Source organism: Brienomyrus brachyistius, chromosome 3 (assembly GCF_023856365.1).
Source record: "Brienomyrus brachyistius isolate T26 chromosome 3, BBRACH_0.4, whole genome shotgun sequence".
NCBI classification, from domain to species: domain Eukaryota; kingdom Metazoa; phylum Chordata; class Actinopteri; order Osteoglossiformes; family Mormyridae; genus Brienomyrus; species Brienomyrus brachyistius.
Genome location: NC_064535.1, coordinates 32,678,930 through 32,704,159, shown reverse-complemented (window position 1 = coordinate 32,704,159; position 25,230 = coordinate 32,678,930). Strand labels below are relative to the sequence as shown.

Sequence of the window (25,230 nt, the reverse complement as noted above, 5' to 3'; positions counted from 1 at the left end):
TAGATGTCTGCCTGATTCCACTAAGAATACAGTCTTACATTGAGATATGCCTGATCAAGTCACGTCCGATCACATTTTCGTCCAAGGTCCATAGAAAATAATATACACTGAGAGATGCTTGAAAACACATGTAGTAAAAACGTGTAGTTTCGACACTGTGGGGACCATTTTTCAAGTCCCCACAAAGAACCGTGAATGCAATCGAAACTAAAAATGCCAAAAATCTCGTATTTTTGGTTGTTTATGGGTAAAATTAGGGCTGGGCAGGTCGTCATGTTGGGATTAGAGTTTCCCCCATAGGAATGATTGGAGAGTCCCCACAAAGATATAATTACAAACCTCTGTGTGTTTGTCTTTGTGTTATATAAGTGATCACTTGATTAGTTGTTAAATCGATTGGTGAAATACGCCATTACTAATATAACAGATACTGACAGCCATATTTTCACCAAAATAGTGGCATGTGGCATGCTCCACTAACTCAATCAACCTTGCTGTGCATTTGTCATGGATAAGAAGATAAGATAAGATAAGAAAAAACTTTATTTATCCCGAGGGAAATTCTTTTGTCATATATATGCTCAGTGCAACAAGAGGAATAAAGGTAAGGTAAAGAGTTTAAAGTAATAGTAATAGAAGTAATAGTGCAAATAACTATGAGTAATACTTTGTATTATAACTATATAAATACTCATACTCTTTACATAGTAAATATAACTATAACTAAGCTATAACAAATATAATAAAATGACAGATTATTAGTGCACGTGGTAATGAAAAGTGACTTGTGCCTTGAATAATTGAGATAGCAGCATGTGATGGTGGGATAAAACAAACATTCAAACATTCAGGATGCCTGTATCAAGCAATGTTCCTAATCAATAATTTATCATAGTTTTCTTATTGTTTAAATTTTGACCATAAGTCGATATATCGATTACAGCACTACAACTTAGCAATAACTTTTTTGCTTGAAAATGTCTCAGGTGTAGTTGTGACCACATCAGTCCTCACCATCGCAGATGACTCCTGCATCCCGTCCATGAGAGCATGCAGCTCGACTCCATGAGGACACAGTACACTGGGAAAGGTGTGTCTCATTCCCCTGGCACTCAAACACATCAGTCCAGATGCGGCCCCTCCCCTCTCCAAACCAGGCCTGTCCTGGCACTGCCACAGCGCCCCCACACTGCAGCTGCCGACAGAGGACACTGGCTGCTCTCATATCCCAGGATGCATCACACACTGTCCCCCACTCACTGAGGTACTGCAGCTCCACCCTCCCGGAGCAGGAGTCAGGGCCGCCCACCAGCCTGGAGTCTGTGTACCCTGTAAACAACGCAGGGGGTTAGAGCCTGTTTATCTTAAGTTCCTTCAGTCAAGTGGATATATTCAATCAAAGTATTTAAACATCATGGATGAACTTGGTCTACTTACTGTGTTAATGTGTAATTTATATTTACTAATTTACAAGCCATTAATATCTTTTCTGACATGTAGCCATGTTGTTCTTACCTGAACACACCAGTCCCACATCATTATCATGGGAGCAGTTCTCTGTCTTTGAGGGTGATTTTGGGCAGAAGGAAATATGAGATTCATTCCCTCTACACTGGATCTCCTCTCTCCACACCTGGTTGCCCCCCTTCCTAAACGCAGCCCCCCCCAGCACCTCCACAGGGATCCCACAGCCCAGCTGCCGACAAACAACCCCTGCATCATGTAGGTCAAAGTCAGCATCACACACTGTGCCCCAGGTATCTCCATGCTTCATCTCTACTCTCCCAGCACACTGGTGTGCACCTTGGGCCAGTCTGACCTCTCGATGAGCTGCAAATTTAAGGATAAATAAGCATTTAATACAATCAGGGGTCTTTCCTTCCTCTCCTCTCTCTAGCAGTGTTCTGCTCTTCCTTTACTGCTGTACAGCTGCTGTTTCATCAGTCTGTTGTGCTGCTGTTGTTTATGAATCTTTGAAAAGTGGATGTATCTCGGCCTTGTGCTCTATGCGGAGACTTTTTGCGGATTCTGTTTGGTGCCACAGGTTTACAGCTTTTTGGATATTACAATATTTCCTCAATTTTGACGATGATGCAGATGCATTTAAATTGTCTGGAATTTACAATTTTATAAGTAATCTGAAATTTATATGTGCTTAATAGCATTAAATAATTGAAATATAAAGCTAATTATTCTGTGTGTGTAATATCTCTATAGGCCACCTAACAATAATTTCTACTATGCGCCTCATTTAACAAGTTACTGAGGGTATACTTCATTAATGTAAGGAATTTCATAAATGAAAATCATTTAAAACTGAAATTCAAGGCAATGAGCAGAGCTTCCCTTTTAAAAGCTTCTCCAAGAATTTCTAAAATATTTGTTTCTTGATTAAAAGTGAGGAAACTGGCTTTGCACAGCATGTTTACTGATCAGTACATGTCTCCTACCAGAGCAGACGACTCCAGCATCGAAGGAATGACTACAGTATTGAAATCCCCATTCTCTGTGTCCACAGTCTTTCAATGTCGATTCAGATCCATTACAGGCCACATGTCTCATCCAGATCTTCCCCGTTCCTGCTCCAAATTGAGCATGCCATGGTGCAGCTACAGCATCTCCACAAAACATCTGCCTACACACCACTGCAGCATCCTTCATATCCCAGTCACCACCACACACTGTGCCCCACTGTCCTTCACGAAGAACCTCCACTCTCCCAGCACAGGGACTGTCACCACCCTCTAGTCTTACATCATTGTCTGGAAGCACAGGTCAATTGATCATAGTGAAGACTTTTTATGTTTCATTACAAGGCAGTACTATTTAAATAAAATTGATAAAAGACTTCAAGTACTAGTAATTTTACCAATATATACACACTACTGTTCAAAAGTTTGGGGTCACTTAGATATTTCCTTTCTTTTGAAAAAAAGCAAGCTATTTTTGTCCATTAAAATAATATCAGATCAGTAATACCGCGTAAACATTGTTAATGTTGTAAATGACTATCATAGCTGGAACAAGCTGTCTTTAATGGAATATCTACATGCGCGTACAGAGGTCCATTATGAGCAACAATTAGCCTTGTGTTTCAGTGGAATGTTATGTTCACTAATGCAAGTTTATCATTTTAAAATTGTAATTGATCATTAGAAAACACTTTTGCAATTATGATAGCAGAGATGAAAATTGCTGTGTTGATTAAAGAAACAATAAAACTGGCCGCCTTTGGGCTAGCTGAGTATCTGGAGCACCAGCAATTGTGGTTGCGATTACAAGCTCAAAATGGTCATAAACAAAGAATTTCCTTCTGAAACTCGTCAGTCTATTGTTGTTCTGAGAAATGAAGGCTATTCCATGTGAGAATTTGCCAGGAAACTGAAGATCTCAAAGAATGCTGTGCACTACTTCCTTCACAGAGCAGCGCAAACTGACTCGAACCACAATAGAAAGAGGAGAGGGAGGCCCCAGTGCACAACAGATATGTTGGAGTGTGTAGTTTGAGAAACAGAAGCCTCATAGTCTTCAACTAGCAGCCAGCACAGTCACAACTCTATTGAGGTGTTATGGGAGCAGCTTGACCGAATGGTATGTAGGAAGTGCCCACAAAGCTAATTCAACTTGTGGGAGATGCTTCAGGAAGCACCGGGTGAAATCTGTCAGATTATGTCAACAAACTGACATCTATGATCCCCAAGGTTTACAAGGCTATAACTGCTGAAAATGGAGGACTTTTTGATAAAAGCAAAGTTTGAAGAACACTGTTATTTTAATTTAAAAAATGATTATTTCAAACTTTATCATTTTTCCCATTTATTTAGCTATATTTCCTCATTTCAGGTATGTTTTCATGGAAAACAAGGAACTTTCTAAGTGACCCCAAGCTTTTGAATGGTAGAGTACAGTATATTTATACATTTCTTTCTGTTGGCATCTTTTATACTCACTAGAACACTCTATGGACACCTGTGGACCAGAGCTGCAGCTCAGTCTCTGTGGATCACTGCAGTTCAACAGGTGAGATTCATTCCCAAAGCACTGATACCCTGTCAGACATACATCACTGTCCCCTGTCCCAGACAGGGAGGAGCTGTTCAGCCTCACTGCAGAGCCACAGCCCAGCTGCCTGCAGACCACAGAGGCCTCCCTGAAGCTCCAGGAGTCCATGAGAACTCTGCTCCAGGTCAGCTGGTAGTAAACCTCCACCTGACCCTCACAGCCACTCTCTCCAGACAGTCGTACTGTCCCATTGAGAGCTGAGAGAGATTTAGACCCTGTGGATACATCAGTCACTGTCAGTGTTTGTCAGATATATACATCAATAAAGCAGCTTTCACTCATCTCTGGATCAAATTCAGGTTTAAATTTACCTGGTTCCATCCAAAATGTAATCATATGCAATAACATGTAATTTCTAGATACAGTACATTGTGTTTTTAATGTGTTGTTCTAAACATTCATTAAACATAAATTACATATTGAGACTGTAACCTTCCATAAGCCCCCAAAGAATTATAAAAGCAGAAAAAATGTGTCTCTCTCGCATAGCAGATAATCAGGGAATCTCATTATTATGCAATTCTCATTTTCTTATTTCAATTTTGACCATAAGTCGAAATATATCATTTATGCCCCTATCACTTAGTAATAACTTTCTTGCTTGAAAATGTCTCAGGTAAAGCTGTCACCACATCAGAGTTGAACTAACATCGAACTAATCAGAGTTTTTTTTATAGTTAAGGAACTTCAAACAAAGAATTTAAAACATCCATGTTGAACTTGGTCTATTTATTGTTTCATTGTGCAATTTATATTTACTAATTTACAAGCCATTCATATCTTTTCTGACATGTAGCCATGTTGTTCTTACCTGAACACACCAGTCCCACATCATTATCATGGGAGCAGTTCTCTGTCTTTGAGGGTGATTTTGGGCAGAAGGAAATATGAGATTCATTCCCTCTACACTGGATCTCCTCTCTCCACACCTGGTTGCCCCCCTTCCCAAACGCAGCCCCCCCCAGCACCTCCACAGGGATCCCACAGCCCAGCTGCCGACAAACAACCCCTGCATCATGTAGGTCAAAGTCAGCATCACACACTGTGCCCCAGGTATCTCCATGCTTCATCTCTACTCTCCCAGCACACTGGTGTGCACCTTGCACCAGTCTGACCTCTCGATGAGCTGCAAATTTAAGGATAAATAAGCATTTAATACAATAAGGGGTCTTTCCTTCCTCTCCTCTCTCTGGCAGTATTCTGTTCTCCTTTTACTGCTGTACATCTGCCGTTCCTTTAGTTTGTCATACTGCTGTTGTTCATGAGTATTTTGTATTTGATACTGAACACCATGACATCATGAGAAAATGGAAACCTTACAATAGAGAAAACAAACACTTTTGAATACATGTTTGGACTCACATATTTCCATTTAAGGAGATGAATTTATGTTTTAATTATTTGGAGCAAGTAAGGGAAGCAAACATCTGTAGTGTATTTCTCAATTAGCAAACAAAACCATAAAATGCACAAATAATATTTCCTATAGGCTTCCAGTAATTGATTTTCACAGAATTTATTTGTTAGACTCGTATCCAGCCAAGGAGGTGTACCTCAGCCTTTTGTCCTATGCTGAGACTTTCTGGGGAATGGGGATACAGGTATTTTTTAGGATTTATCAATAACTCCTCAACTTAATGTCTCAAAATAAAAAAAAAACTTCTAAAGAGATTTTTTTTTTGTAATAACAGAAAATAGCTTTAAATAATAACATTAAATATTAGAATTAGGTGTCTGGGGGGTCCCTTCCAATTGGATGCCTGTCTAGGTCACGGTCAGGGTGAAAGCCATACACACACAGCGGTTGATCAAGGTTCCAGAGGTATTTGGTCTGCGTGTTACGTGCAAAAACACAAAAACTTTGTATAATTATCTCTAATTATACTACGGGATCGTTGAATGCTTGAATCTGATTGGCTGACGAACGTTCTGAGGTGTGCAATTATTTTCAGATAAACGCACGGCGAACGTAGTTCCAGGCGGCTCTCTTGACCGCATTACAGTTCCATATCACTTCGCATAGTTAACTGTAATAACGGAAATTAGCATACAGTACCTATACAGCACACAGGACTAACAAAAACAACAACATGACAGACGATTTTCCGAAAGTAAATTTTAATATTTACGGTGAATATGAAACTTTCAACAACTGGGCTGCAGCAGTATTAGTTAGCCTAGTGTACCAACTTAAAGGCTAGACATGACATTTCTCACTAGCGAGGTAATAACAGCGCTGCATCTTAAAGCAGACTTACAGTTTAGAGACGGTGCTTCAGAACACTGTTGAGGGACACACAGAGGTAGCCTAATTCATACAAGCTCTCTCTCTCTCTTTCTCTGTGTCTCTGTCTCTCTCGCTCTCTTTCTAATAACTTCATTATTAACTGCATTAGTCTGCTATCAACGGCTCAAGCCTCCATTGCCAGCTTTAAAATGACGTTTTGGAACTAGCAAAAGAGTCGTTGGATGAGATGTGGAAGAAATAATCCTACTCACAATAGCGATTTAAGTAGAAAAACCGGACGAATCCCTTGAAATATATCATCTGATCGATGTCATGAGGTGTGGCAACCGTAGTATAAGCGGAATAATTGACTCCGGACCGTTGAATTATTAGAAAAATAATTCCGTCGTCAATTATTCCTTACATATGGTACTTGTTGATATTTCATTATTAATTTACTGTCATGTAACAACAACAATAATTATAAAAACTCAAAAATAGCAATAGCGTCATAATAATAATCTGATACCTGTATGATGCTTCTTGTAGAAAAAAACGTAACTATCAGGCTACAGTCCATTTAGTGAAATCGGCTCTATTGTAATAATATTTTCTTTTTAAATGATTTTACTTTGTTTTATTTTAATCACACATAAACATTTATAAATTCCTGATCCGTCACTGTTTGCATATCATATTGATAACGTAATACCCACGTTATGGTGTACCAGATTTCTCACCTACGCAGCCATGCATTCATATCCAAGCACCGGTGCATTATTTTGACTCACCCAATAATGTTAGATTATAGATATGTACCAACATCACGTAGTAGCCTAGCCTGTCTTCATTATGACTTTGACTTAAATCGTTTTGCGTAATTTACTTTCTAGGATTCCTCTATATCAAAATAATCACTACTAAAACAAAGGTTACCCACGTCACTTAGCCACATCATCTTACATAGTAGGGTACATATTAACCTTACAATAATAATAATAACAACAACAATAATAATAATCTTTATTTATATAGCACCTTTCATGCATAAAATGCAGCCCAAGGTGCTTTACACTGAGAAGAAAAAAAGCGGAATAAGAAAAGAGAAAAGATGAAGGGTAAAGCAGAGAGTAAACGAGTGTAAGAGGATGGTATAGAAGAAAAAATACACAAAGTAAAATAAATAATGCGATTATATAAAAGACAAAAACAAAATCTACAATTAGAATAAGATTTAGGCATAAAACAGAATTATATAAAAAAAATACTGGGACAAATTAAAAGTATTAAAAGCAAGGGTAAAGAAATGCGATATTAAAAGCTTTTTAAAACCGAAAAGTGAGGGATAGTCTAAGTGCTTCTGGTGGTGTGGGGTGCTTAATGACTAAAAGCTGCCTCCCCACTGTATTTCTTGGAATGTGGAGAATTATAGAATATGAAGACCTAAGGGGGACTATATATAGATAAAAGGTCCATAATGTAAGATGGTGCCAAGCCATTAAGCGCTTTACAAGTGAGTAAAATTATTTTTAAATCTATTGTAAAACACACAGATGGCCAATGAAGTTTCTACAAGAGTGGTATAACATGATTAGATTTCTTTACGTTCAAAAGTGTTCTAGATGCTGCATTTTGAATAATCTGTAATTTTGCCAATAGTGTTCTTTGGTAGGCCGACAAAAAGAGTTATGGGAATCAAGACGAAAAGTAATAAAAACATGCATCAACTTTTCAGCATCTTTCAATAAAAAAGTTATGACTTTAGCTAAGTTCCGCAAACAGAAACAGACTGTCTTGGTGACATATTGGATATGGCCTCTAAAATTCAAATCGCAATCCACAATTACACCAAGATTTTGAACATGTGATTTAGTCTGGTCACTAAGCTGCCAAGCCGTGATTTTACCTTCTCTCTCATTTCCTGGGAACCTATAATAATCACCTCTGTGTTTTCCTTCACTGATTTTTTTTATTATTGCAAATCCACTCATTTATAGCGGATACACATGCACATAAATTGTTCATTAAATCAGGAGCATCAGGTTCTCCGGCTACATATAGTTGTGTATCATCAGCATAACAATGGAACGCAACAGCATTTTTCCTAAAAATGTTGCCAAGAGGTAGCATATAATGAGAGAAGAGCAGGGGACCAAGGAAACTGCAATTTCACAGTTGCTCGTAACTGGTGCTGATAAAAATTTGCCTAGTTTAACCTGAACACTTATATATGATATATAAGCTACTACTATATATATATATATATATTGATATATATATAAATTAACCAAGGTGCGCTGGTCAAGGGTAGTTAAAAATGCATGGCTTGAAGTCTTATGTTATACAGTAGCAGGGCATGTCGAGAGGAGAAATGATCCACAAAGCGGCTCCAAAAAAAGAGGTTTAACAAAACAAAAAGTGAGGAACTTAAAATAAAGGACCACAAGGGCTCAAAACCAAACTGATGAAACAGAAATGAAGTCAGAGAACAACACCAGAAACACACCACTATAGGCGGGAAGGGACACAGGAGAGCTACAAAGCATGCTAGGAAATATGAAGTAAAACACTTAAGAGGGAATACTACTAACCTGGAGACCGAACAACACAGGTTAACTGCTTTACAGGGAAAACTGCCACAATGAATTAACAAGGAATGGAACAAAAGCAGGCACTCAAATACACAACTAACGAGACATGACACAGGACAAGTGGGAACCATAACTGAATGAAGGACTCGGGTCTCCAAGGAGCGGGTGGGGCATATAACAACGAACAAGCACTGAATACTAAGAAACATTACAAACACTGAGGGGTAACAATACTAGGAGATACTAGGAGCACCACAGAATATGAATAACCAAGGCACAGGCAGGGTGGACCTTAGACACATAAAGCAAAACATAGACAAAATGCTAGGGAAAAATAAACCAATAAATTAAAGCAAAGATGAGCTTGCAATTGAAGGGACGCCCACTACTAAGCTGCACATTCAGCCCAAAGAGCTATATGGTAGCCCAGGGAGCAGGGAAACACACTAGGGCAACACAAAATGGGATGGCCAGTGGGAACTGCCTGCCAAATGGGGAAAAGACACACAGGACAGGCCCAGATGGGTAATGACCCAGACAGTTTTATACTGTACCTCCATCCAGACATACTAGTAACATACAAAAACTTTCAATGAATTCACTCATAAATCAAGAGTAAATATTCTACAATCCTAACATTTCAAAGTTTACAAATAATATATAGTTTTGATGTGTATTCTAATTTACTATCATATTAATTAATCATATTGAACTTCATAAATCATTTGTAAATCTGTCCTCAGACTAAGTTTAAAATATCCAGAAATATAATACACTGATTAGCACTATGAATGTATTGTATTATAGGTGCAATCAATCAGATCAAGTCAATATATTACATATTCATTAATTGTGGCGCTGATTCTGGTACAATAGCTCTGCAAAGGTCATAACAGATGCATGTAAAATGTGTGTATATAAATTTATGTATATATATATATACACACACACAAACACATAATGCAAATGTAAAATATACATATGTAATGCGATTACAGTTTTCTGTAATATATTGATGATATTGCAATTTATACTTTACCAGAACTATTTTACCCTGATTATAGCCCAGAGATTTACAAAAATTACATCCAACACTGAGTATGATGGTGTTAAATTCAGCTGCTCTACAACTTTTTACAATATTACGGTCAGAATACTTGGTACCATTCAGTTTATCTTGCTTTTAACACGTAGATCACAGATTCTTCCATGCAATAAACAGCAAATATTTCAGATCCAAATAATGACCCCTGACCTCTGCAGGCTGAGAGTGGGCCACTGGAGCAGAGGAAGATCATGGTACTTACTGGCTGTGGTGAGCAGAAGCAGGCATGAGAGAGGGAGGATGAACAGGCAGATCTTCATCTTCATCTTCATCATGACAAACCAGCTCTCCCCAGAGCTGAGACTCCAACCTTCACCTCTGAGCTCTCAGTGAGGGTCTTTATACCATCCTACTCCTCAGAGTGAACACGCCCCACCAACCAATCACACTCAGCACTGCCTTATCAGAGGAACTACAGGAAAACATCAAACAGGCCCAGTGACAAATCAGAGGGCTCTAAGCTCATTTTCCCCAAATATACACATACGGTAGTGGTGATGTGAGTCGGGACTCCTCCTCTCACCAGTAAACCTGCCCAGATGATGAAATAATGTATAATCAGCAGTAAAGCAACAGACATGACTATGAACCAGTAATATAAAAACTAATATATGGTCTATATATTTATAAAAGTATCTATAGTTTGGACAGATTGTGATTTCCTTGTCAGAGTGAGCAAGGAGCCCATTCCTGGAAGCAGAGGGCACACTACCAATTTACAGACAGCAGTTAACATGCGAGATTAAACTTACACACTCACACAGAAGCACTACACTAACTTAACTAGACCCTACAGTCTTACCAATTACATTTCATAGTATAAGATACATGTGATGTTCACCTTTATACATTTATTAACAAAGAGAGAAATTTTCATACTCAGAAATAATATTTACCCACAAGTCTAAAGCCACTAGGCTTTACCACTAGGCAAGGTAGGCAACCACCTGAGCCCCCCCGAAATCTATGGGCCCATTGAAGACAGAATTTATATTTACATTTAAGAATATAACCTAATATGACCATTAAAATTATAGCAACATGTTGGTTATTAGCATTTTTAACAAAACTTTTGCCCCCTACCCCAGCTGTAATGGACTATTCTACTTTGACACTTACAGTACCTTTCAAATCTGGAGTCTACTGCTTATATTACTGCCAAGCAAACACAAGACTAACATTACATTTCCTGTGACTTTGATACTATACCATTAGAGTGGTAGAGAAATTGTGAACAGATGTGGAGAGAACACAATTAAACTAGTGTAGGCAAAAATTCAAGACTAACCATAGCAATAAAAGGAACAGTTCTAATTTCTAAAATTTGGCTGATCGGACGGCTGGCACGATACCCCCCCCACCCCCCCCCCCCCCCACCCCCCCCCCCACCCCCGCAGCCTGATCAGTAACCGCTCATACCCCGTGCTTTGATCAGCATATTATTGGTGTTCCATCATTTTTCATTCCCTCTTCTTTCTCTATCAGCTCCAAAAATGCTGAAATGGCCCACTTAGGCCCCCCTACCCATGTCAGTCTAGGGCCCCCAGAGAAGTTTGCCCACTCCTGCTCAGTGGGCAGCACTGCAGTCTCACACCCTAAGGGTTGGAGGTCCAAAGCCCACCTCTGACCTATGTATGTATGGAGTTTGCATGTTTTCACTATATCTGTGGGGGTTTCTCCAGTTTCCTTCCTCAGTCTAAAAGCATGCAGTTAGGTGAACTGGTGACACCAAGCTGCCCATAGTGTGTGTCTGTGTGCCCTGTGACTGACTGGCATCCTGCCCAGGGTGCCCCCTGCCTCATGCTTCCTGTGTGGGTCCCAGGCTCCCTGCAGCCCTGTACTGGATTGTGGTTATGGAAGAATGATGGACTGACATATTGGACTTTAACTTTGGGTCCTAGAGTTCCTACGTATTATCTAAAATATTCATGGGGAATTGCCCCTAATATTTGTGTGTGAGTGAGTGATTAGTGTGTGAGTGAAAGTTCAGAGATGAGTGCCATCAATCTATCCAACAACTTGTTATGGTCAGTCTTGCTGCAATTTTGAGTTTCCTTGAACTCAAATTTAAAAAAGTAGAATTTAATATCTGTTTATTTAATTCTCCATGAATATTAATCCAACAATATGGCCTTTAATAAAGTATAATGCCAATTACAAAAAAATGAAACTGAACTGGTGACAGTCTTTGTATGAAGCTGATTTTCCCCTTTTATGAGAACTTTTGGACAGGAGCTTCCTCAGGCAGGACTGTCAGTCCCTCCTCCCCCACATCATCATAGTCAGCCTGGTCGGGTTCAGGGGGGCCCTCCCCAGGGGGCAGTGTGGTCAAAGCTCTCTCACCTACAGGGACAGAGGAGGGGACACAAGTTAGTGACAATGAATAGAAATGAGAGTCACTATATTTATATGAGCAAACAGCATGTTTGTTTGAAAAGTTTACGTATAGAGTGGTTTTATAATTCACATGTCTTTGGTTGTGAAATAGCACATAATAGAAAATAAAAATACAACATGTACAACACCTTATAGTGAAACACTGTGGTGTCAGAGAGACTGTGAGCTGCACCATTAGGTCTGTGTGTAAAAAGACAAACTGACCAGATAAAACGTGGACTCTGCTGTACCATCAGCATCACCATAGTCCTCTGCTGTGTCTCCTGTCACCATCAACCCTGAACCTGAAACAGTAAAGATTTAAGAGTTTAACTGCCTTAATTCTGCCCAACAGTATCCCCATTATCCTTTGTGGGTCTTTTATCACCAGATTCCTTGTCACAATATAATAACCAGCCATATTCCAACCAATCATGCAGTACAGGGTCAGGGCAAGACTGGAGCCTAACGGCCAGAACAGGATACCATTCCGTTAAAAAGACATTATGGGCAATTTAGAGACGCTTTGCCTAACTGCATCATTTTGGACTGCAGGAGGAAATCAGAGTGCCCAGAGAAAACTGGTGTAGCCACAGCAAGAGCATCAAAACTCCACACTTGGTACTTATTACCACACAGACAGGATTTACCCCAACAACCCTGGAGGTGGGAGGTGACAGTACTAATCACCAGTGAACTGTTTATTGTGTTTGGATGACATTGAAACATAATACAGATTAAAATATATGTGGAAAGAAACAAGGAACTGGGTTAAGTTTAACTAAATTGCAGAGACCCACATGATATATCAACAGGATTCTTCTCCTCAAGGACTGAATCACAGTAATGCTAATCTCCTCTCCTTCTGATTCTCCAGATAAACTGTGATCTTGACAGACAGACCCAAGTGCTTCAATATGAAAGAAGTTTTGCTATAGAATCATAGATTCTGGTATAATAGCAATTTCTTATAACAAACAAATACATAAAAATCCAGCAATTTTAAGAATACAGCAGTGCAGCAATACAGAATATATCCCACTGCAAGCACTGCACTAACCCCACACCCACAGACCTTAGCCTCCTAACTGAGAAAGGGTCTCCCACACTGTCCTCCACATCTTCATACCCAGAGGTCAGCTCCTCAGAGAGGACACGTCCTGTGAAGCAGAAAGTCCATCCTGTACTCAGGGAGACACTGCATGGAGTTTCCTTTGCTGATGCCTCTTAGAATGAGAGGAGACAGGATGTGTGGGGTTAGAGCACCTAATGCTCGCACCCACACAAGCAAACTGGTTCTTACCAGCAACATCCTCTTCCTCCTTATTGGCTGGTTTCTCTCTCTCCCTGAGGGTTTTATAGCAATGCAGCTATGAGGCCCCCTTGTGGTGTCTGAGCTCAATTACATCATTAGTTACATATAGTTAAATATACAGATAAAAAAGCTGCTTCGCGGACTTATAACATTATAAAATTAGATCAGGAATTTGCAATATTGGAATTGCTGTAAAGACTGACTGTATCCTGTCCAGCGTGTTTCCCTGCCTTGTGCCCTGTGCTGCCTGGGATTGGTTGCAGGCTCACCATGACCCTGCATCAGATAAGTTGTATGAAAGATGGATGAATGGAAGATCATAGAGGTCTTATGTCACTAATGGATCATTTTGTTCCTTCCACGACTGTGTACTCAGGGTTACAATGTTCTGTGAGCATGGCGAATGGCTGCTGAGTACGTATTGGATGTGTGTGTTGTTAGTCTATGTGTGTGCGGTCTGCTGCAACAACTTTGTTATAGAGTCTGACAGTGGATCGAAGGAAAGACCTTCTGAATCTTTCCTTCCCACATCGTGGATGTAGAAGACTGCAACTAAAGGAGTTGCTCAGTGCTGTCAGGGTCTCCTGCATGGGGTGGTAGATGTTATCCAACAGGGATGACAGTTTAGCCACCATTCTACTGTCACTCACAACCTCCACCGGGTCCAGAGGACATCCTAGAAGAGAGCTGGCCCTCCGAATCAGCTACATTCATTAAGAAAGTGACTTCAGTATTGCAGGATGTATCTTGGCAACTGAAAAAAACTGTTAATCATGATCATTGTATTTGCATGCATTCCAGAACTCAGTGAAACAGTATAAACACAGGATAAAAAACAGTGCAACAAGAGAAGAGACAGCGAACAACCTGTATGAACAGTTCCAGTCTGGTTTTCGCCGCTTTCACAGTACAGAAACTGCCCTTACAAAAATCACCAATGACCTTCTTATGGCTTCTGACTCCAGTTTACTCACCATTCTCATTCTTCTTGATTTGAGTGTGGCCTTTGACACCATCTGTCACAACACTCTTCTTATTAGATTAACTTATATTGGCATTACTCATACCCCATTAGACTGGTTTAAATCTTATCTCTCTGGCCACACTCAGTTCATTCAGCTCAAATCCTTTACATCTGAACTTTCCTCTGTTAATTCAGGGGTGCCCCATGGCTCTGTTCTAGGGCCCCTTCTCTTCATCGTTTATCTCCTTCCCCTTGGTAATATCTTCCGTAAATTCAGTATCAATTTCCACTTTTACGCAGATGACACCCAGCTCTACCTTACTAGTAAACCTGCTCCCAATCTTCCACCTTCCTCCCTTACGGATTGCCTTGCAGAAATAAAAACTTGATTTTCTTTAAATTTCCTTAAATTAAACAGCACCAAATCTACTTTATCCAAAACAAACAGATTCTCTCTTACTATTGACAATTGCTCAGTCTCCCCCTCCCCACAGGTTAAGAGTCTGGGTGTCTTCCTCGGCGGTACTCTTTCTTTTCAATCTCACATCAATAACATTACCCAGTCCGCATACTTTCATCTTCGTAATATCAACCATCTCCGCTCATCTCTTACCCCCCATACTGCTATCCTGATCCATAGCTTTGTCACTTCTCGTCTAGATTATTGTAACTCCCTCCTCGTTGGCCTCCCTCACAAAACCCTCCATAAGCTTCAACTGGTCCAGAATTCAGCCGCCTGTATTATTACCAAAACCCCTTCTACTCATCATATTACTCCCATTTTGCAGCAGCTCCACTGGCTCCCAGGTAAGTTCCAAATAGATTTCAAAATTCTTCTGCTAACATTTAAGGCCATTCATAACATTGCTCCTCCATATCTGTCTGACCTCCTTTACATTGCCACCCCCTCTCGTTCTCTGAGATCTTCATCTTCCATTCACTTGACTGTCCCCTCTGCCCATCTTACTACTATGGGGAGCAAAGCTTTCAGAACAGGTTGCTTTCCCTTTGTGATTTTCCTAGTCTCTAACTTAACCTGCTGTTTAATCTTGTTTGGTTTTACTGTTGTTTGTATCTTGTTTCTTAATGTACGGTGTCCTTGAGTGCTGGAAAGGCACCTATAATTAAAATGTATTATTATTATTATTATTATTATTATTATTATTATTAAATATGAGGAGTGGAACAATAAATATGCAATAAATATATTTGGCACGCATAAGTTTTGCAGGTTAGGCAAGGACCATTGATAAAAGTGCAAACAAATATGTACACCCAAGTGTGTGAACTTCTCCATCTTTCTGGGTAGGAAAACAAGTTCTTGCAGGAGGTTCTCTGGTTATGGTTGACCTGTGTATGGTAATGTGTATGGTCGCATCTAATAACATATAATAAACTTTCTCTTTGTATATTTTGCTTGCATTGTGTGGTAGCTGATTCACAAATGCAGAGTACTCCTTTACCACGATTAAGAAAGGCACCAAGATGACGACTAAAGTTACCTAAAGATGTATCTTTGGATTAACTTGTTACAATTGTCGGCCCTATCCAATCAGTAACAAACATGTGTTCAGTAGGTAGACACCCATTTTTAGTGCCGCTAATTTTGTAGTCTTTTCGTATTTGCTGGCATGTTTCCCCATTTCCTGGCGTGTTTTCGTATTCCCTGGGGTTTCATATTTGCTGATGTGTTTTCATATTTGCTGGTGAGTTTTGCCATTCAGGGCTTCTGTAATTATACACTGACCAAAATAGTATTAAACAAAAATTTTTTTTTTGTTTGGGGCAGCTCTGTATGTCACATATTCCTCTAGCAAAGTATAGCTAGTAAGTGAAGTTTTTGTAGCAGTATATTAAGCGAAATAAGTCAAAATACAAAAGCTCAGGACAGAAATCAAGTTTCATTTAGTAATATCTCATCCACTCAAGAAGTGAATGTCTGGTCAGCAAAAAGGGAAAGTTCAAAGATATAGTACTCTGTGAATGTGACTCAATACTCAGCTGAATATTCAATAATTAGACCTCTGATATTAGCCTTAGAGGTGTCCCACAATAGAGAGGGAAGTTATCAGTATATTTAGAGTTAATGGCAAAAAAATACTTTAAATTCACAGATAAGTAAATTTCTCAACCTTTAAGAGACACGCATCAAATCTCCAACATCTGTATTTTACAGAATCTCCCCCAGTAGAAAGTTCCAAAAGCACAATTGTGTGATCTCTTGCACAACACAATACAAATTGCACCAACAATTTGGGTATAAAAAAAGTAATCAATCCGAGTGTGTCATCTATGAGGAGGAGAGTAAAACGTGAACTCGTTTTTGTAAGGGTGGATATTACGCCATGCATCAGCCAGATTCAACTAATCACAAACAGCCGAAAGAGCTTTAGCCTGGTTTGATAAAGTTGAATTTCAAGGAGGACATCTGTCAGCTGAGGGGTTGAGTAGACAGTTAGTCTTCTTCTACCAATGCCATATCAGAGGACAGTTCTGTAAATTCAGAGAAGGTTTTAGTCAGGTAGTCTGATGAGTAATTTGGTGGTCAATAGATATTCGTAATAGTAATTTTTCATCGTGCAATGTCTCCTTGATACAGTAATTACAAATCTGCCGTATTTATCCTTGTCACGTCTTCAGTTGAAATGGGAGATTTTTATGTAACAGTATCACTACCCCTCTGCTGCTAGTAGTAAAGGAGGAAAAATAAACCTGACCAACCAAGTCGTATTTGAGTCTAAGAAGTTTGTTGTCATCTATGTGTGACTCTTGTAATAAGGCTACATATATTTTCTCACTTTTCAGTAAAACATAGATTATTCTCCTCTTCACATCACTCCGCAGACCCCTTACATTCCACGAACATAGTTCATATCTTAGTATATAACATTATTTACCCATAAGGCAAGTGTCACGGGTCGTACCAAACGGGAGATCGCTCAGGCAGCGAGAGTGATCAGGAACAGGCGGGCAGGCAGAAAACGGGTCAAACAGGGGTTTATTCGGGCACACGAGTCGAGAAACACCAGGTAACATCAATGAGAGACAAAGGCATTAGGCAAGATGTGGACTTAAAAGGACAAGACTGGTTGAAAATAATCAGACACAGCCGGGCACGATCGGGAAAATACACGTGGGTAAGCAGGGGGCGTGGCACACACGAGGAGCGGACGGGCCGGGCATGACAGCAAGTAGGCACCTTATTCTTATCCTCGAAGTATTTTGTGTCTTGCCCATCTAATTGTAATAACATAATGATATGCGTCATGTGACAGGCCAGTACTGAGCCTAAGAACATAAACACAAACCGTAAAGAACACCAATGCAAAAAAGAAATGTGTGGGGGATCCTTCTCCTGCTCTCAAAGGCATTGTTATTCTGAGATGCATATGTGCAAAATAAACCGAAGGAAAGTTACTTCGATTACCAGTGCACACAAATCAAAAACAAGTGACAAGGGATAACATTGAGAGACATCCGTAAACTAAGTGGATGATTAGAACAATGCAAATGAAATATTTCTCAATAATAGTATGACATTTAACCTTTAAGCGGTATATATGATAACGATGAACCACCAATCATCGGTATGATCCATCCATCCATCCATCCATTTTCCAAACCGCTTACCCTACTGGGTCGCGGGGGGTCCGGAGCATATCCCGGAAGCAATGGGCATGAGGCAGGGAACAACCCAGGATGGGGGGCCAGCCCATCGCAGGGCACACTCACACACCATGCACTCTCACATGCACACCTACGGGCAATTTAGCAACTCCAGTTAGCCTCAGCATGTTTTTTGAACTGAGTACCCGGAGGAAACCCCACCAGGACATGGGGACACATATACATGTATATTTCAATTATCTATATCTATAACATACGCTAAAAAGAAATAATAATAATGTCTGACCGCTCAGCCTCATATGCACGTCTTGTATGTGTAAGTGTAGGTGTGAAGTGATTTGTCATTGGATGTGCCGGCATTTGATGCCGTCAGGGGACATGCCAGCGCACACCACCCCCAGGCCCAAGGCGAAGGCAGGGGGAACCAGGCAACCGAGGCCACCCCGCTGCCCAAGGGCCCATGGCCATATGTTCCCAAGACAACCACCTGCCCAACCCAAGAGGGAGCCCGCGAGGGACTAATGGGGCACCAACCTCTGTACAAGGTGGCTCCATCAACCAAGAGCCCCCCAGCAGGACGGATCGCCACCCACCGCAGCAACCCGGGATGTCCTCCCCCCCCCCCCCCGACACTGCAGGATGATCTAAGGGAGGCCCATACAAACAAAGTGCCCCCCCTCCACCCAGGAGCGGAACCACGGCGACCGGGGAGCGGCAAACCCCCTGCCCAGCCCAAAACGAACCCCCCAATTTGCCTAGAAGGGCCTACAGCGTCCCAAGATACCCCGGACCGCCTGCCAGGGCCCCACCACGGCACAGCAGAACCAAGGACCACCCGGCCCACGGCCCACGAGAGGAGGCCATCCACACCGGCCAGGGCCGCATGCAACCCCCCCATAAATGATCTTCCACCCGGCAGGCCACCCCACCCACTTTTCTGAGACTGAGTAAAAATGCTTTAGCGCAACTTAATGATGGTCTCAATCCAGCAGACTATAGTGCTCCTTTTGATGTGACAATTGCATGTGCATGAAATGCTGAGGTGATATTAACACTGCACGTTTTGCAAGCCCAGTTCTGGAAATCCAGTCGCCTTTCCTAGGTTCTCCAAAAAGGGTTTTATGTCATCCTTGTGCCCCCACAATCGCTTGTACTTTCCTCAAGCTAAACCAATGAACAGTGGACTGATAGAGTAGGTCATAGTGATCATCTGCTTAAGAAACTGAATTAACTGATAATGTCCCTCACATGTAGCCTTAATGGCATGCTTGAAGCCCAAAATGTTCTTGCACAGGAACGTCTGCACCACGAACATCGTCAACAAACATATAACCTGCTGTTCAGACAAAATAACCCACCCGAAGCTAAGCAGGTTTGGGCCTGTGGATGGGAGAGTAACTAGGAATGTTGGGATGCTGCTGGAAGAGGTGTTGGTGTGACCAATAGGTTAGTCCATCCTGTGGTCTGTGTGGATTCCAATGTCCCAATGCAGTGACGGGGACACTGCAGTAAAAATGGTGCTGTGAAACTGAGGTCATAAAAAAGACCTCAAATTTGGCCACCTAATCATTCCCTTTACCTATCTGGTAAAGACTGAAAAGGCCATGGTGGGAGAACAGCGGGAGCTCTGCTCACTGTTTGATTATTGTTGGATTGCTTGTGTTTTGGATTACTTGTGTATGACAGTTTTGGTGTTTTGGTTTCTGACTTTTGCTTTGCCCTGTTGTACTTTTGCTTTGGTTTGTTTGCTTTTCTGGCTTCTTTGATCTCTTGCCTGCCTGTTGACGATTCTTTTGCTTGCCCCCTCGGACACTGTCGCTCTGGTTTTGTGTTTCTTGTATGTTCGTGTCTGTCTCGGTGCGTAAGGAGTGACTGCCTTTTTGTTTATGCGTACGTGTGGTTTACTGTTTTGGTTAGGGAGTTGTCATTTCGTTTTCTCGTTTTCATTTAATTTAGAATTAGGTTAGCTTGGGGATTTGTTCGTTAGCACTGTTTTGTTTATTTTTTTGGCCGTGTCACTCCCGAAGACTGTTGCACCTCGTGTTTGTAAAAGTGTCTGTGAATAAATATAAAAAAAAAATACAAAAAAAGATCCCTTTGTTTCCCGTGTTCCCTTTTCCCATCCCTTGGTTGTCTCGTTTTCCCCTCTCCTTCCCCTTTACCTTTCTGTCGGTCCTCAACCCTAGACTGAGGATCATAACAATGAATCTTCCATAGACTTCCAGTGAAGAACAGTGTCAATAGGCCTTTTGGCCATATTTATCTTGGTTTCAAAGGGAAAATATGTTGTTGAAATGTATATGTTGTTCAAAACAACTCGCATGAAAAATCAGCGCTGTGGTTCAGTGAGTAAGATAACACTTTAAATCGCAAAATAAAATGAATTCTGGTTAATTAATTCCTCCATTCACAGACTTTCAGGACTGGGTTTCCTTCACTGTTTGTGCACATGTAATCCCGATTGGTAATTGTAACGTGGCTTCTGAAAATATGTGCAAATGTGACGTTGCAAGTCTGTGACAAGTGTGCAAAGCCTTTTTGTCAACGCAAACTTTGCTGCACGGATGTGCAAAACCAAAATGCAAGTACTTAAATCTCTGCACGAGAGTACAAAACTAAATAAGTACGCGAATCTATTTTTCACAACCATAGAATTCTGTCATAGTAATCACTCCCTAATTATCAGAGGTCCATGCCACGTTAGCTGTATCCCTAATGTTTATTCTTTAATTTTATATTATTTACTGCAATTGTTTTATTTTTATTATTTCTTTAATTTAACAGTCAAAGCTTATGTAATGAGTGTTTTATGTTTGATTGTTCTTTGCTGGTTTGAAAAAGTAATAATAACATGTTGGAAGCAATTTATATGTTAAGTTCTCATCCTAGCATTAGAAAATAGACCAGTTAATATTTTGATGGTATCTCACGTGAAAATGCTGGATGAAATGTTTTAGATCTATTACACACTGAATATTAAACTGAAGCTTGACTTTTTAAAAATTATATCGCAAATCAGTAGTGATTGACAAGAGGGCAGGAGGGACTAGGTGTGGCTTGTTAAGCCACACCAGGGAGGATAATAGAGGGGTATGGCAGACAGGATGGGTAGGAAGTGACAGTTTGGACTTTTAAAAAGCAATTTTCATAATGTACATAAAGTATAATATTTAGTAAAAAGCAGTAAGGCTCTAAATTTTTACCAGAAGAAGAGATAAAGATAAAACAAACATGTTAATGTTTCACTTTTTAAGAATATGTTTAATGAACAATTGAAAACAACAAATTCAAACAAGGGCACACACTCACTACAGCCTATTCAGAAACTCTATTCCATTTAAACTCAACATTAAATCAGATTGTACCTACTTAAACTATTTTTAACATTAATTTCTTTCTTAATTGGCTGTCTTTTATTTATACTTTTTCAGTCCTTCACTTTGATTCCATAAACTCTGCTATTGCTCTTTTTCTCTGAAGTCTGTATTTTCATACACTGGATCTTCAGATGACTCCTGAAGCTCAGCATTCTTGTCACTGGTCCTGCTCCCCAGTCTTGAAGGGAACTAAAGCAGAAAACAAGAATGCATAAAGCATTAAAATCACATAGATTTAAAGTTGGGTGAAATCTCTAAGACCTAGACTTGCCGTCATATTGACATATTCCGATGACTCAATCTCCAAATCTTTGCATGTGTCCTTGTCTTCTCTCTGTGAATTCAAATGACAAAAACATTGGTTTGCCACCTGCCTAGTCACGTGACCAGAAAACAAAACGAAATTTACAAAATATATTTAATATCTAGGAATGGTTTCATACTTTGCTGGCATTGTTGTTTTTATACACATTCACTGAATCTACGCTCGTCCTGTAACAGCAAACAGACAAATTAAACAAGCAATACACAGGAGCAGAGATTTCATTATAAATGTAATAGAAACCAATATTGTGGTATTAAAAGGCAATGCACTTACCTTTTAATGTAAACAATAATCACAACAGCTCCTATTAACACAATGAGTAATACTCCCACAATCGAAAATATAATTTTTGATTTTAAATGACCTGTAAAAAACAACAAGTGAAACTAGGGGTTCATATTTGCATGTTCCGGTAAAAATTTGAAGTGTAAACTTTAACATGACCACTGTCCATAGAGCTGATAGTAGTGATGGTGTAACCTTACAGTAGTACTGACCACTGTCTGCAGAGCTGATAAGTAGTGATGGTGTCACCATACAGTAGAACTGCCCACTCTTCTTAGAGCTGAGAACAGTGATGGTGTAACCATATAGTGATACTGTCCACTGTTGGACCTGATACTAGTGATGGGGTAGCCTTATAGTAGTACTGTCCATGACCCTCATAACTTCTAGCAGTTGCATCAGTAATGCCTTCAAAACTCTAATCTAATTTCTTTTTCACCAACCAATTATCTTTGTTATTATCACAAACGATGTTTCCTCTTGGGAACTCATGTTGGTGCAGTGGTTAATGCTGTTGCTTTCCACCTCTAGGATCAGGGTTTGAGTCTCTGCCTGGATTATGTGTGTGTGGAGCTTGCATGTTTGAGTTCATGTAAAAGTGCTACATACATAAAATGTGTTAATATTATTATTATTTTCTCCCCATGTCGCCGTGGGGGTTTTCTCTGGGCACTCTCGTTTCCCCCCCACAGTCCAAAGGCATGCTGAGGCTAATTTCAGTTACTACATTGTGAATGGTGTGTGAATGTGCCCCGCGATGGGCTAGGCCCCCATCCTGGGTTGTTCCCCACCTCGTGCATGTAGCTTCTGGGATGCGTTCTGGACCCCCCACAAGCCAGAAGGATAAGCGGTTTGGAAAATGGATGGAAGTTTCCTTTATTTTACACTATATTATCCATACATCTTTATGCATGTATAGTATTATTCACTTACCTTAAACTGTCAGTACATACTACAACAATTAAGCAGTCATGCAGCATATTGGGGGAAAAAAGAAGTAAATAAAAACCTGATTTTAAAGCACAAGAATTTAGTTGACACATGTTAAAGCAGTACTAAAATACTTTTCCAGTATAATAAAAGAACTTTATGAAATATATAATTATATGTTTTGGTTTAGCTTAATAAAAATAGTCAACTTCTTTATAAAAGTGGACTTACCTGAAATGAACAAATGTACTTCTTTAGACATAGTTTCCTCACTGCCTTTTAAAGCACAGGAATAGGTTCCAGAGTGATTGTAGGAGATAGGATTGAAATGAAGTGTGGATTGTGTTTCTGAGATTGGCTGGTTGTCTTTAAACCAGGTGAATTGTGATTGGCTGAGAGAGCAGATCTCTGTGCCACATGTCAGATTCACAGAATCTCCTTCTATCAATGTACCATTTCCTCTAGATGAGGTCATCACCAGTGTTAATTCTACAATCACACAGTGTGAGATAGAACAAGTTAAGCATGAAGTAAAGCATTATGTTTCATTTAAACTTACTATGCATTTCTGTCTAGTTGTCATGTTATTGTTGTAATCCCTTTTCTAGTCCACATACTCTTCAAGAGCCACTCAACTACAGACATGTGGGAATGATATTTTTATATTTGATTATTCTCTGTTACACAAGCACCAGCTGAATGTAGAGCAAGGTCAAGACTTACCATCTACTTGAAGACTCACTCCAGGTTGACCACACTGTTCACATCCATTAGTTGTAAATCTGAATCTATACACTCCAGCATCAGTCTTTGTAACATTTTTTATCTTTAATGTACAGTTCTTCACTTTGTTCCCCAAGAACTCTGCTCTGTCTCTGTACTCAGCACTAATGTTTACATTATCACTGTGACAGACAAATGGTTTTCCAGTACAGTCCTCAGTATTATCACTCCACATCATGGATTCCACTTTGTATGACGTTGGATAATCATATTTACATTGGAAGATCACAGTTGATCCTCTCAAGGCACACAGGGTTTTCTCTGTATAATGTACTGTGAATGCCTCTAGGACCCAGAAACAAATATGAAGAAATGTTTTATCAGCCTTAGATTTGGTAAAATGCTGAATTAAGCAAAACAACAGAAATCATAAGGATGGATCTACTGACCTTCAATAACTAAATTAACTTTTTTAGACACAGTCTCATTATTGTCTTTTAAAGCACAGGAGTATTTTCCAGAGTGATATTTGCAAGCAGGATTGAAGTGAAGTGTGGTCTGTGTTGCTGGGATTGGCTGGTTGTCCTTTGACCAGACAATATCTGATTGGTTGAGAAAGCAGCTCTCTGTGCCACATATTAGATTCACAGTATCCCCTTCTGTCAGTGTTCTGTTTCCTCTAGATGAGGTCATCACCAACCTTATTTCTAAAATTACACAGAACAACAAGTACTTGGAGTTTTGTGCAGTAGTATTTGAGGCATTTCTATCACAGGCTCTAATAAATCCTAAAAACTGGACATCCTAAAAATGCCTTGATAATCATTTTTACATGGAATGGTCAGAGTCGATCTTCTCACAACACACATGAATTTTTCTGGATAATGTACAAGCAATTCAGTGCCTAGAACACACAATACAATAAACCTTCCATTAAAGTTGTTACTGTATTTTCCTTTAATAAGAGAAAATGCAAGTTTTTAACCCTCTGGGGTCTAGGGGTAGAGAACACACTTTCACTGACTGGGGCATGATCACACATTTCTTTAAATATCATAAACTTAATTCATGGTAAATAAATTATTTCTTATGTAACCGGGTCATAGTTGTAATACTGCATGGTTAAGCGGGAGCATTAGCGGGTGATGTCTCCTTTAAGAGCCCACGAACTACCACAATACTTTTGGGTGATACGTAGTTGTAAACCGTACTGCATTCTGGGCATATTGGGGCGAATGGTGGGACTGTGGGAGACCTGAGGCAGGTGTCTATAGGAATTGGATTTAATCTTCAGGTGAATTTATGTACTTTTTAATAAAAGCA

The 25,230-nt window shown here is 40.0% G+C and overlaps 2 protein-coding genes and 2 long non-coding RNA genes across 5 annotated transcripts in view; 1 reads left to right on the top strand and 3 right to left on the bottom strand.

Annotated features, from left to right (window-relative positions):
- LOC125739140 (scavenger receptor cysteine-rich type 1 protein M130-like) overlaps positions 1–10,313 on the bottom strand; it is a 144,721-nt gene extending 134,408 nt beyond the window's left edge. Inside the window, exons 1-3 of the mRNA XM_049008949.1 lie at positions 10,188–10,313; positions 4,874–5,188; positions 1,015–1,329 (exon numbers count right to left, since the gene is read on the bottom strand). Coding sequence (XP_048864906.1) covers positions 1,015–1,329; positions 4,874–5,188; positions 10,188–10,260 — 703 coding nt within the window. The 5' untranslated portion in view covers positions 10,261–10,313. The remainder of the gene's footprint in view (positions 1–1,014; positions 1,330–4,873; positions 5,189–10,187) is intronic.
- LOC125739153 (uncharacterized) overlaps positions 1–13,427 on the top strand; it is a 131,557-nt gene extending 118,130 nt beyond the window's left edge. Inside the window, exons 3-4 of one of the 2 annotated variants that reach the window (XR_007397072.1) lie at positions 12,218–12,354; positions 12,917–13,427. This is a non-coding gene — a long non-coding RNA (uncharacterized LOC125739153). The remainder of the gene's footprint in view (positions 1–12,217; positions 12,355–12,916) is intronic. The other variant, XR_007397073.1, reaches the window with a different exon arrangement.
- On the bottom strand, positions 11,880–13,898 carry LOC125739149 (uncharacterized). Its single transcript, XR_007397067.1, has 3 exons — positions 13,437–13,898; positions 12,587–12,666; positions 11,880–12,328 (listed from the first exon to the last, which is right to left on the bottom strand). It is a non-coding gene; the product is annotated as an uncharacterized LOC125739149 (long non-coding RNA).
- Positions 13,899–22,146: 8,248 nt separating this feature from the next.
- LOC125739144 (deleted in malignant brain tumors 1 protein-like) overlaps positions 22,147–25,230 on the bottom strand; it is a 28,489-nt gene continuing 25,405 nt past the window's right edge. The window contains exons 4-5 of the mRNA XM_049008956.1: positions 23,908–24,614; positions 22,147–23,673 (exon numbers count right to left, since the gene is read on the bottom strand). Coding sequence (XP_048864913.1) covers positions 24,349–24,614 — 266 coding nt within the window. The 3' untranslated portion in view covers positions 22,147–23,673; positions 23,908–24,348. The remainder of the gene's footprint in view (positions 23,674–23,907; positions 24,615–25,230) is intronic.